The sequence below is a fragment of the Procambarus clarkii genome, chromosome 53 (assembly GCF_040958095.1).
Source record: "Procambarus clarkii isolate CNS0578487 chromosome 53, FALCON_Pclarkii_2.0, whole genome shotgun sequence".
NCBI lineage: Eukaryota > Metazoa > Arthropoda > Malacostraca > Decapoda > Cambaridae > Procambarus > Procambarus clarkii.
Window position 1 is genome coordinate 30,712,685 of NC_091202.1, and position 12,500 is coordinate 30,725,184.

A 12,500-nucleotide genomic window follows, 5' to 3' on the forward strand; every position below is an offset into this window, starting at 1 on the left:
AGAGGAGAGTTAAGACAGGAGAGACTGACCAATCTAAGTAGAGTGGAAGCCAGGGACACGAGACGGTAATATCAAGGACAGATGCGAGACAGTAGACTGTGTAATGTGGTGGAGAGTAGAAGAACATCTACCATTAAAGAATGATTAACTTGAACGAGATATAACAATGATATAAGACGAACATAAGAATAAAGGTAACTGCAGAAGGCCTATTGGCCTGTACGAGGCAGGTCCTATTTATAACCACCCAATTCCAATATATCGAGAATATATCCAGGGGGAATTTGAGAACAGTGACAGCAACAGAAGACTAAGAAGATGGTTAAAGACAGTGAAAGACGTTGCAACAAAGCACGAAAAACAGTGAGATTGAAGTTAATTGTTAGTGAGAAAGACAAGAGAGAAAGACACTGTTTATCCAGGATTATAAGGGAATGAGTGTGATAGTCATGCATTGATTGTATGGGTCGAAAGTGATGCTTCTGTGTATGATTTGCTAGAGTGGTCTTGTTGATTCTGTATGATGATGATGATCAATGTGATGATATTGGTTCTCCACTATGCTGACTAGTGTGGTAGAGCTGGTTGTCCACTATGCTGTTTAGTGTCGCAGGTACTGTGAATTGAGTGTGAGTGGTGGTGGGTGTGAGTGGTGGTGGGTATTGTATCTATGGTAGATACTGTGTGGGTGGCAGGTATTGTGTACGTTGGTATTGTGTTCGTGGAAGCTAATGACTAGGTGACAGGTATTGTCCTTATGGTAGGTGCTATGTCATTGGCAGGTAAGGTTTTCGTTGTATATAGTGTATTGGTGTAAAATATAGTGCTGATGTTAATTATGGTGATGTTATAGTTGAGATAGTGTTGATGGTGGTAGGGACGTTGCTGATACACAGCATACTGCTTGCAGATACTGCATTGGTGACAGTGTGAGAGAGTTGAGAGTTTGAGGCATTGATAAGTTAGGGAGTTTTAGGTGATAGTAGACACACACGTACACACACACGTACATACACACACACACACACACACACACACACACACACACACACACACACACACACACACACACACACACACACACACACACGCACACACACACACTCACAAACCCTCACTCATACAACCTCCTAAAAGGGTACTGATAGTAACGATGTAGATCGTGCAAATGTGGACGTATTGGACCATTTTTGTATTCAAAATAATAAATACATAGACTTTTCAATAAATAAAAATAGTTGAATAAAATAATAAACACGTTTTTCTATTTATGTTGCTAATGAGACCTAGCCTAACCATACTAGACCTAATACACGCTATCTGAAGCCTAATAAAGCACATATTTGTGCTATATTAGGCCTAAGAATATATAAGTTTAATTTTATAAGTTTTCACCCAGACTCTATAAAATGAATGGTACCAAATTCTTCTTTTTATTTGTCCAATTTCCATATAAGTTGTATATCAACTATAGTTGCAAATCACATTATGTGTTATTATTAATGTGTACATTTGTGTTTGTGTTTACAACAGTCTTTTGTTTGTTGTTGTCGCTTGTGTGTTTGCTTTGCATAGAAAGTAATACATGACAAAAAATTTATTTCCACGTGACAGGCAGAGGGATGACAGTGTTTAGTGAAGCTGCTGCTGCAATTAGTTGATATCTTTATTATATTTTTATTGTTGTGTTTTGTGTGTTAGAAAAACGAGGTTGGTTAGACAAGGATATCTTTCCTGAGGTGCTCTTCTGATAGCACCAGAGAGGGTAAGTATGGTGCTGTTGTTATAGTCTCAGACACTGGGATGGTGTCAGAAAGTCTTGACACTATCTTGGTGTCAGAAAGTCTTGACACTATCTTGGTGTCAGAAAGTCTTGACACTATCTTGGTGTCAAAGTCTTGGCACTATCTTGGTGTCAGAAAGTCTTGACACTATCTTGGTGTCAAAGTCTTGGCACTATCTTGGTGTCAGAAAGTCTTGACACTATCTTGGTGTCAGAAAGTCTTGACACTATCTTGGTGTCAGAAAGTCTTGACACTATCTTGGTGTCAGAAAGTCTTGACACTATCTTGGTGTCAGAAAGTCTTGACACTATCTTGGTGTCAGAAAGTCTTGACACTATCTTGGTGTCAGAAAGTCTTGACACTATCTTGGTGTCAGAAAGTCTTGACACTATCTTGGTGTCAGAAAGTCTTGACACTATCTTGGTGTCAGAAAGTCTTGACACTATCTTGTTGTCAGAAAGTCTTGACACTATCTTGGTGTCAGAAAGTCTTGACACTATCTTGGTGTCAGAAAGTCTTGACACTATCTTGGTGTCAGAAAGTCTTGACACTATCTTGGTGTCAGAAAGGCCGGATATATTATTTTGATTAAATAGAGTAGAGACAATTCTCTGCAGTTGGAAAGGACAGTGTAGTGTTAGAAATGCCAAAGAAATAAGGTGACAACTTGAGATAGACTTATCATTCTATAAGACGGAAAGTGTGATAAGAGATATGATAAGTGTAATATCGAGCAGGACACGGAATTGATGGGCAAATAGCAGGTAAAATAGGTATTTGATATAGTTCATGAAGAGAGCAGAACAATTCGAATATCGGACAGACAATTAGTACCGTGCTAGTACAGTGTTGATAGTCCAGTGCCAGTGTGGCTAGTAGTACCAGTACAATGATAGTGATGTGTACTAGCATTGTACTTCTAGTAGAATGTGAAAGTACAGTATTTCTACAGTGGCAAGGATAAAGGAACTAGGTATTCCTTTCAGGGATAAAGATGCTAGATATATTATCGGGATAAATATTATAATATTTAAATATAGATCAAATTTATATAGCAGGATTGAGTCAGGTATAGAGTGTCTGGATATAGAAACTTCTTATAGAGCAGGATAGAGAGTCAGGCATAGTGTAGGAAAAGAGGCGAGCCAATTGCTCTGTTGGGGGTAAAGAGGATAAACGGATTGTTGTGGTTTGTGGATAAAACAGCTGTGATTGTGTCTGGATATAAGGGTAGTTATTGTGTCTGGATATAAGGGTAGTTATTGTGTCTGGATATAAGGGTAGTTATTGTGTCTGGATATAAGGGTAGTTATTGTGTCTGGACAAATGAGTAGTTACGGTGCTTGGACAGAAGGTTATTAATTATGTCGGAATGAAAGGCCAGGTACTGTGTCGAAATAGAAGGGCACAATGGAAGAAGTGTCACGGTATTAGAGTGTTTTAATAGAAGCTATTAGAAGGCCAATGGTAATGGGACACATATACTAGGACACAAGCGGTAGTTCAGGTCGTGGTAGATAATTGTTGGGACACCAATACTGATAGTTTAAGATATGGTGGGACACCATCACTCACTGTGAACCGGACACCATCACTCACAGTGTAGCAGAAAGTTATTCACCATCGATAGTAGTGAGCCAGATGATTGGACACGCTCACATGAACGATGCTACTATGTACAGGCGTTCGAGTATACGCAGTCGGACACTTCAACTTGCAGTGAGACAGTGAGACTGGTAGAGGGACACCATAACTGGCAGTGGGACACCATTGTGGGATATCATTGCTGGTAGTGGGTCGTCGCCTGTGGTAATGAGACATAGTTGCTGGATTGGAGAAACCATTTCTCGAAATGGAATACAGCTGACTTAAAGGGACACTTAAGACACTGAGAGGAACTTAACAGAACACTAGAGGAGAGAGAGAGAGAGAGAGAGAGAGAGAGAGAGAGAGAGAGAGAGAGAGAGAGAGAGAGAGAGAGAGAGAGAGAGAGAGAGAGAGAGAGAGAGGGAGGCAGGGACGAAGTGAGGGCGCAGCAGTTACCATCAAGGTGTTGTAGGACCGAATAGATCTAGATCATAGATCAGCCGAATAGAATAGTGTGTTTCACACACACACATCAGCGAGCACAGGCCATGTGTGAAGAGCCTGCAACATGGGGTGTGTTGCAATGTTGCAGGTGTAGGGGCATTTGCCACATGTTGCACACTCGTAGTGCGTCAAGCACGACATAACTCTGGGTTCCAAGACTGTCTCTCAGGCATCATTCTTGCTCTTTGACACGGAATCATTCCTAAGGTTCCAGCGTAGATTCAGAACCCGTTCTCTGTGGTGTGTGTGTGTGTGTGTGTGTGTGTGTGTGTGTGTGTGTGTGTAGTCACCTAGTTGTACTCGCGGAGGTTGAGCTCTGGCTCTTTGGTTCCGCCTCTCAACTGTCAATCAACTGATGTACAGATTCCTGAGCCTACTGGGCTCTAGCATATCTACATTTTAAACTGTGTATGGAGTCAGCCTCCACCACATCACTGCCTAATGCATTTTATCTGTTAACTACTCTGACACGGAAAAAGTTCTTTCTGACGTCTCTGTGGCTCATTTGGGTACTCAGTTTCCACCTGTGTCCCCAAGTTCGAGTACCACCAGTGTTGAATACTTTATCCTTGTCTACCCTGTCAACTCCCCTGGGGATTTTGTAGGTAGTGATCATGTCTTCCCTTACTCTTCTGTCTTCCAGTGTCGTAAGGTGCATTTCCCGCAGCCTTTCCTCGTAACTCATGCCTCTTAGTTCTGGGACTAGTCTAGTGGCATACCTCTGAACTTTTTCCAGCTTCGTCTTGTGCTTGACAAGGTACGGGCTCCATGCTGGGGCCGCATACTCCAGGATTGGCTTTACATATGTGGTGTACAAGATTCTGAATGATTCCTTACACAGGTTCCTGAAGGCTGTTCTGACGTTAGCCAGCCTCGCATATGCCGCAGACGTAATTCTTTTTATGTGGGCTTCAGGAGACAGGTTTGGTGTGATATCAACTCCTAGATCTTTATCTCTGTCCGTTGCATTAAGTACTTCATCTCCTATTCTGTATTCTGTGTCTGGCCTCCTGTTTCCACCGCCTAGTTTCATTACTTTGCATTTATTCGGGTTGAACTTTAACAGCCATTTGTTGGGCCATTCACTCAGTCTGTCTAGGTCATCTTGTAGCCACCTACTATCATCCTCTGTTTCAATCCTCCTCATAATTTTTGCATCATCAGCAAACTTTGAGAGAAACGAGTCTATACCCTCTGAGAGATCATTTACATATATCAGAAACAGTATAGGTCCAAGAACTGACCCCTGCGGGACTCCACTTGTAACGTCTCGCCAATCTGAGACACCCCTCACACCGACTCGTTGTCTCCTGTTGCTTAGGTACCCCTTTATCCAATGGTGTATCTTCCCTTTCACTCCAGGCTGTATCTCCAGCTTTTTCACTAGCCTCTTGTGTGGTACTGTATCAAAGGCTTTCTGGCAATCCAAAAATATGCAGTCTGCCCACCCTTCTCTTTCTTGCCTGATTTTTGCTGCCTGGTTATTCAAGTAACCCTGTGAGGCAGGACTTGTCATTCCTGAACCCATGTTGATGCTGTGTTACAAAGTTCTTTCGCTCCAGATGCTCCACTAGCTTTTTTCGCACAATCTTCTCCATCAGCTTGCATGGTAAGCAGGTTAGGGACACTAGCCTATAGTTCAGTGCCTCCTGTCTATCCTCCCTTCTTGTATATCGTGTGTGTGTGTGTGTGTTGAGTGTGTGTGTGTGTGTGTGTGTGTGTGTGTGTGTGTGTGTGTGTGTGTGTGTGTGTGTGTGTGTGTGTGTGTGTGTGTGTGTGTGTGTGTGACTTCTTGGTTGATTTCTTCCAGTGCATCACATTTAATCAATTTAATCTCCATGCCAATCCAATTTCCTTGCTTCTCGACTAAAATGTTTCTCTTAATATAACATATTTATTCAAAGCCTTGTGTTGCTGAGGACATCTTAACTGAGGGGACACCGAGCGCTTCCATTTCACTAGGGGTCAGCGTCAAACTCAGACTGTGCTTGCTAGGCTCAGAGTGCCAGTGCCGCCCTCTGGGGCCGTGCTCAGCGCTCTAAAACTGTGCTTGCTTGGTCCAGAGTGTCACTTAATCATTCTGGATTGCTTCCTCTTTTTTTCCCATTTTGGGTTTAAATTATAAACATAATTCAAGATGGGTTGGATCTTTTTAGACAAATATTGAGGGGTTTTTAAACCCTCGATCTCTTATAATTGTATTGTCGATGGATTAAAAGAAAACCTTTCATTTCCCCTCCACAGACTTTATAGTTTAGCATGTATATATATATATATATATATATATATATATATATATATATATATATATATATATATATATATATATATATATATATATATATATATGCGAACAAGCCTGAATGGTCCCCAGGACAATATGCAACTGATATATATATATATATATATATATATATATATATATATATATATATATATATATATATATATATGTTTGCTTCTAACTATCTATAGGTACACTAATATCAACGCCTACCTATAATGGCGAAAGTGATGTTTAATCTACTTTTCCCAAACTAAATTACATAGTTATATATAACTCCAAAAATTAGCAGTCATATTCTCTTGTTAAGCTAATGATATTTCTGATTCATATTGCTTTTAACCTTTATTGAATTCATCAATCAATATAAAAAAAAAATTCTATTAAAACACAAGAATGATAAATTATTGACGAAATTTTATTTTTTATATTTTTAGAACATACGAGTCAATATCCTGACCTTTTTTTATTTCCCCCAAGTTAACGTCCCCTCTATTTGCAATTCGCCTCTCACTGGAACTTCCGTTTGGACAGTGCCCCTTGGAGGTAAGAGCCTGTTTGGCAGCGTCATTCAGCGTTAACTATCAGATCCATAGACCACTTTGTTTAAACATTTTGTAACTGCTTCACTTTAACGTCCTTTGAGAGGTTTTGAGAAGCATAGGCTAAAAAAAAATATATATTTTCAGTATTTTTTCCTGTACATCTAACTCAGATATTTTTTTGAATTCTTTCCTAATTAAGATCGTAACAGATCGTAAGATCGAAAATTTCAACACCTCAGCTGGTAAAAAAAAAAATGGCAAAGCAGCCTTTTGTAGCATTTTATTCCTTGCCTCTTCATCCTCTCACGAGGAACCTCTCAGCAACCACTGGTAAACGCGTAGTAGTTTTAGAAACATTTCTCAGTGCGTTTCTTGTCCTCCTCCTCCCCTCCGGACCGCTGTCAATACTGACACGTGAGACTTGCACTCCAGGTAGAGGTATAGAGCTGGACGACTGTCACAGCGCCGTGGTGGGGTTTTTATGCCAGAGCACGTGATAGAGTCCGCTATGTTAAGCGGATATAGCTCTATAGTTCGCTATGTTAAGCGGATATAGCTCTAAAGTCCGCTATGTTTACATTAAATGCGTGATAACAGTCCGCTATATTGTGACTAAATGCGTGACAAAGAGTCTGCAATATTAAGATCTAATACGCACACCAGTCCGCTAAGTTTAGACTTACTGCGTGACACTGTTTGTTGTGTTAAGACTTACTGCGTGACATTGTCTGCTGTGTTAAGACTTACTCCGTGACACTGTCTGCTGTGTTAAGACTTACTGCGTGACACTGTCTGCTGTGTTAAGACTTACTGCGTGACACTGTCTGCTGTGTTAAGACTTACTGAGTGACACTGTTTTGAAAAGACTTACTGCGTGCTCCACTCTCCGAAGCTATGACCTACTGTGCGACAATTATGTATATATATATATATATATATATATATATATATATATATATATATATATATATATATATATATATATATATATATATATATATATATATATGAACATCCACTCCGCTATGGGATAAAAATACCACCACAGGCGTCGAGGGAATTGCAATTAAATGAGATTTGCGTCAAAAGTACAATTTATATTGACTATCTTTCAGTTATAAAATGAAACACATTTGAATGTCGCTTTTACTTAGAGATGAGCTTTCACGAAGACGTGAAACAGCGAAAACTGGGATTAAATTTATATATAAATTTAGTATATATAAAGAGTTGTATATAAATTAAATTATCACTGTTTAAACTAATACTCGTTAAATGCAGAAGGACTTGTTTTTGATGGGAAACAGATGACAGTGTAACACTGAATGTAACAGTATATCACTTTTTTCAACAGGTGCCACTGGTTGCAACACTGTACCACTGACTGTACCAGTGTACCACTTAATATGATGCTGTGTACCATTGGGGGACTAATATCTACCAATACAGCTTGTAGTAGTTAAAGTAATTGTTAAAGATTCAGCTACTGGGAACACAAAGTTCCAAGTAGCACGGGCTATGGTGAGCCCGTAGTGATCTATGGTGCAGTTGACTATCTTAATAGTTTTGATAATTAGTTTAAATATATTTTTACAAATCTGCTTAATTCGCTTATGGTCCTTTGGCTCAGATTCCCTCTTGTACTTTACCATTAAAGAAAAATATTGTGTATACGCTCTGGCCTCTCTCTGTGTATATGTATTTAAACAGTTAAACATGATTTATATAAAGATTTGGGAATATTTATGCATAAATCACTATTAATATGCAAGAGGGCTAAAATTAAGGATTAAATTAATTACTGTGTTTTTGTATAACTCATTCATGTAAAAGTGGCATTATTGACGTATTTCTTATATCAGCTGACTTAATATATTAAAATGAACTCAGAGGTAAACTGACGCAGAGCTCATATTAGCCCCTAATTTCCAATGCATCCTCCGTTCTTATTCAGAAGTTCAATCAGTTTTTAGACATTAAATTGCATTAATCGGCTGCCTTTATTTGCTGACGTACCGATGAGCTGTAAGCGCCCGCTCTTCCTCCCAGTGGAGCCCATCGACTTGGACTCATTGGTACAACAACGACCTCACTTACTGCTGGGTTGGCGTTCGATTTCTGATGGTCCAAGAGGTTGGGGGATGCATTCCTCTCCTCATGAAGATTCCCCAGCTCCTTTCCAAGTCCTCATGTCCCTTCCAAGTCCTCCTGTCCCTTCTAAGTCCTCAATAGTCATTAAAGTCCTATAGAGCTTAATTTCCTGATTATCACCAACCTGTCTTACAGCGTGGGCTTATTGTGTAGAATTCGTTATATAAAAGATATGTTCTTGAAAGTTCAGCTCTTGGAATTTTCCTTTTAAGGCATCATCTTGTGTCTGCTTATTCTTTAGTTATTTAAGCAAAGTAGTTTTGCATATATAATTATTCCTGTCATTAAAAGCAATATTAGAATTATATGGATTGTTATTATTATTATCATTAGTAGTTTTAGTATGAGTATTATTAGTATGGTTTCATGACTTGCAATGTTTATCTGTGCTGATTGAAATTTTGATGACTTTATTTTTGTTTTAATTATGGTTAAGTTTTATTGCACTTTAATACTTTTACATTGATTACATTGATTACTTTTTTTTTAGGGTAAGATCAATGATTCTAGCACGAATCTTTTCTATTTTCCTCACAGTTTTCTTCACTTGAGAAGAAAGTTAAAAAAATTACCTCTCCAAAAGTTTATTTTCAGTATTATTTAGCCTCAAGCTAAGATTTGCGTTTCGTTAACTCTTTGTTAACATTGTCAGAGGCAGAGTTGCAATAATTACAAATTGATAATTGATGAAGATTAAGCCACCCAAGAGGTGATTACAAATTGTCTTGCTGCGTGATATGTACTCGAGGATGAGGTGAAGGTGATGAGGTGACGAAGCACCTCATTCATAGAGCCACTGTATCTTGTCACTCTTAGTGTCTGCATGATGGCTGGTGCAGTATGCCGTGTGTTCCGTTGTGTTGTGGAGGTTGGCAAAGTGTAATGTGGTGGTAGTTGGCTTTGGATGCGTGGCTTGGTTTGTTTGATGTAGAATGTCTCGCCTGTGTCCAGTCTTCTATAATCGTTGTGTCTGTCGATTATATTGGTGCTGTTTGTGAGTATATGTCTGGTTATGTAGAGAGAGAGATTACATGTTCTTTAATAGGTCATTGCTGTTTGTACATTGCTAGAGAGGAGATCCCCCCCTTTCAAGATGCTCACCTTGATGAAAAGGGATGTTGTTGTCTTACCTATATATTGAATTCGTTGGGGTAGACAGTCCCCAAGTGGGCAGGTAAAGGCATAGACAACATTTGTCTCTTTCAAGGGGTTTTGTTTGGTAAATGGAGAGTTCTTCATGAGCCGGTTGGTTCATGAAGCTTGTATATTATTGGTTCAATCTTCTGGTTTGTGTCAGTAGAGGTCAGATTTATCAATAATAATATTTTTCAGGACACTCTCTTCTACTTTTGTGAGCCGGGGAGAAGATGTTCCTGTGGAATATTTTAATTTAAAATATGTAATTTTTATATTTCAAGTAAAATATGAATTTTGGAGAGTTAATTTTTCAACTTCCTTCTCTAGGCAAGAAAATGTCAGGAAAAAAAAAATTATATATATATATATATATATATATATATATATATATATATATACAATTATCGTTATTAAAATAATTATGATTTTAATTGGTCATTTTTATTGAATTATCTATTGACATTATTTTTCTACTTATGTTAATCATGAATAATGCGTAATAATATAATTAAAGTTCCTCTTCTTTCTCTCATTATTTTTTATTATTATTATTATTATTATTTTTATTTTTATTATTGTTTATATTCCATTTTCTCAATTATTTTTTCATCGTTTATATTATTATTATTATTATTATTATTATTTCTATTTTTATTATAATAAATATTATAATTAACATATTTTTTGTTATAATTATGATTATTTTTATTATTTTTATTATTATTATTATTATTATTATTTTCTTCGGTATTGATACCATCGTCTAATATTACCTACAATTGTATTAATACTCCATTGTAAATGTATATTTGTATTAGTATCAGTAGTAATTGTATTAATAGAAGTATGAGTACTAGTACTATCAGTAGAAATATCAGTAGACGTACCAGTAGACGTACCAGTAGTAGGAGTATTAGTTGAAGTACCAATATTAGTATCGATAGAAGTACCAATACTAGTGCTATCAGTTGAAGTATCAGTAGATGTATCATTAGTAGTATTTGTAGAAGTATCTGTACAATTATGTACTACAAAAGTAGTATCGGTAGTAGTAGTTATAGTATTCGTAGTATAAGAACTAGCAGTAGTTTTGCATTGTAAGTTGCAATAGTATTCGAAGCATTTGTAAAGGTAAGAAAAGTAGTTTTATTAATAGAAGTAGTGGATACAGTAATAGAAGTAGTGGATACAGTGATAAAAATAGTGGATACAGTAATAGAAGTAGTGGATACAGTGATAAAAATAGTGGATATAGTAATAAAAATAGTGGATACAGTAATAAAAATAGTGGATACAGTAATAAAAATAGTGGATATAGTAATAAAAATAGTGGATATAGTAATAAAAATAGTGGATATAGTAATAAAAATAGTGGATACAGTAATAGAAGTAGTGGATACAGTGATAAAAATAGTGGATATAGTAATAAAAATAGTGGATACAGTAATAAAAATAGTGGATACAGTAATAAAAATAGTGGATACAGTAATAGAAGTAGTGGATACATTTGTAGTGGTAGTAGCAATGGTAGTGGATAAAATAGTAGTGGTTGTAGTAGTAATAGTGGATAGAGTTGTATTGGTAGTGGTAGTGGATACAGTTGTATTTCTAGTGGTAGTAGTAGTGGGTACAGTTGTAGTGTTGGTAGGAATAATACAAGTAGTGTTTTTTAGTAATTGTATCATTAACAGGATCAGAAGAACAAATATTAACTGGTAAGATGCTTTAGTCGAAGGGGCCTCGTAGCCTGGTGGATAGCGCGCAGGACTCGTAATTCTGTGGCGCGGGTTCGATTCCCGCACGAGGCAGAAACAAATGGGCAAAGTTTCTTTCACCCTGAATGCCCCTGTTACCTAGCAGTAAATAGGTACCTGGGTGTTAGTCAGCTGTCACGGGCTGCTTCCTGGGGGTGGAGGCCTGGTCGAGGACCGGGCCGCGGGGACACTAAAGCCCCGAAATCATCTCAAGATAACCTCAAGATAAGGTTTTAAACTAGCAGTAGCTGGTTTTGGAATTGCTTCTGTACCTACTACTAATAATAGTAGTATAAGTAATAGAAGCAGTAGTAGGTGTTAAAAGTATAGATAAGATTTCTGTGTACTTTGAAAAGTATTAGATGAAACTAGATATATTATTATTTTTAATATTCTTCTCCATTTTAACTAACATTATTATTATCATTATAATTATTATCTGCAGAAGATATATAGATAATAGCATTAGAAGAGCTTCATGTTGTAGTAATTCAAGAAATAGTAGAAGCAGTGTAGTAGTAGGGGGGTAGAAGTAGATAAGAGAAGTTTTTATTGCCTACACATTATTAGAAGAAGCACGAGTAGTTGTAGTGGAAGTCATGAATGGTCTTGTAGGAATAGGTTTGGTAGTAGGATCAGATATTAGCTTATATATATATATATATATATATATATATATATATATATATATATATATATATATATATACAAAATGGTCTATCCTAAAGTGTCACGGGTGTTTATCTGGCTCTTT

General features: G+C 37.3%; 1 protein-coding gene across 1 annotated transcript in view; it reads left to right on the forward strand.

The window, feature by feature from the left end:
* The window catches only part of LOC123767141 (neuronal acetylcholine receptor subunit alpha-7-like), a 454,788-nt gene that overhangs the window by 416,707 nt on the left and 25,581 nt on the right, over window positions 1-12,500 (forward strand). Inside the window, 1 exon segment of the mRNA XM_069304850.1 lies at window positions 6,694-6,705. Within this exon segment, the coding sequence (XP_069160951.1) occupies window positions 6,694-6,705 (12 nt within the window).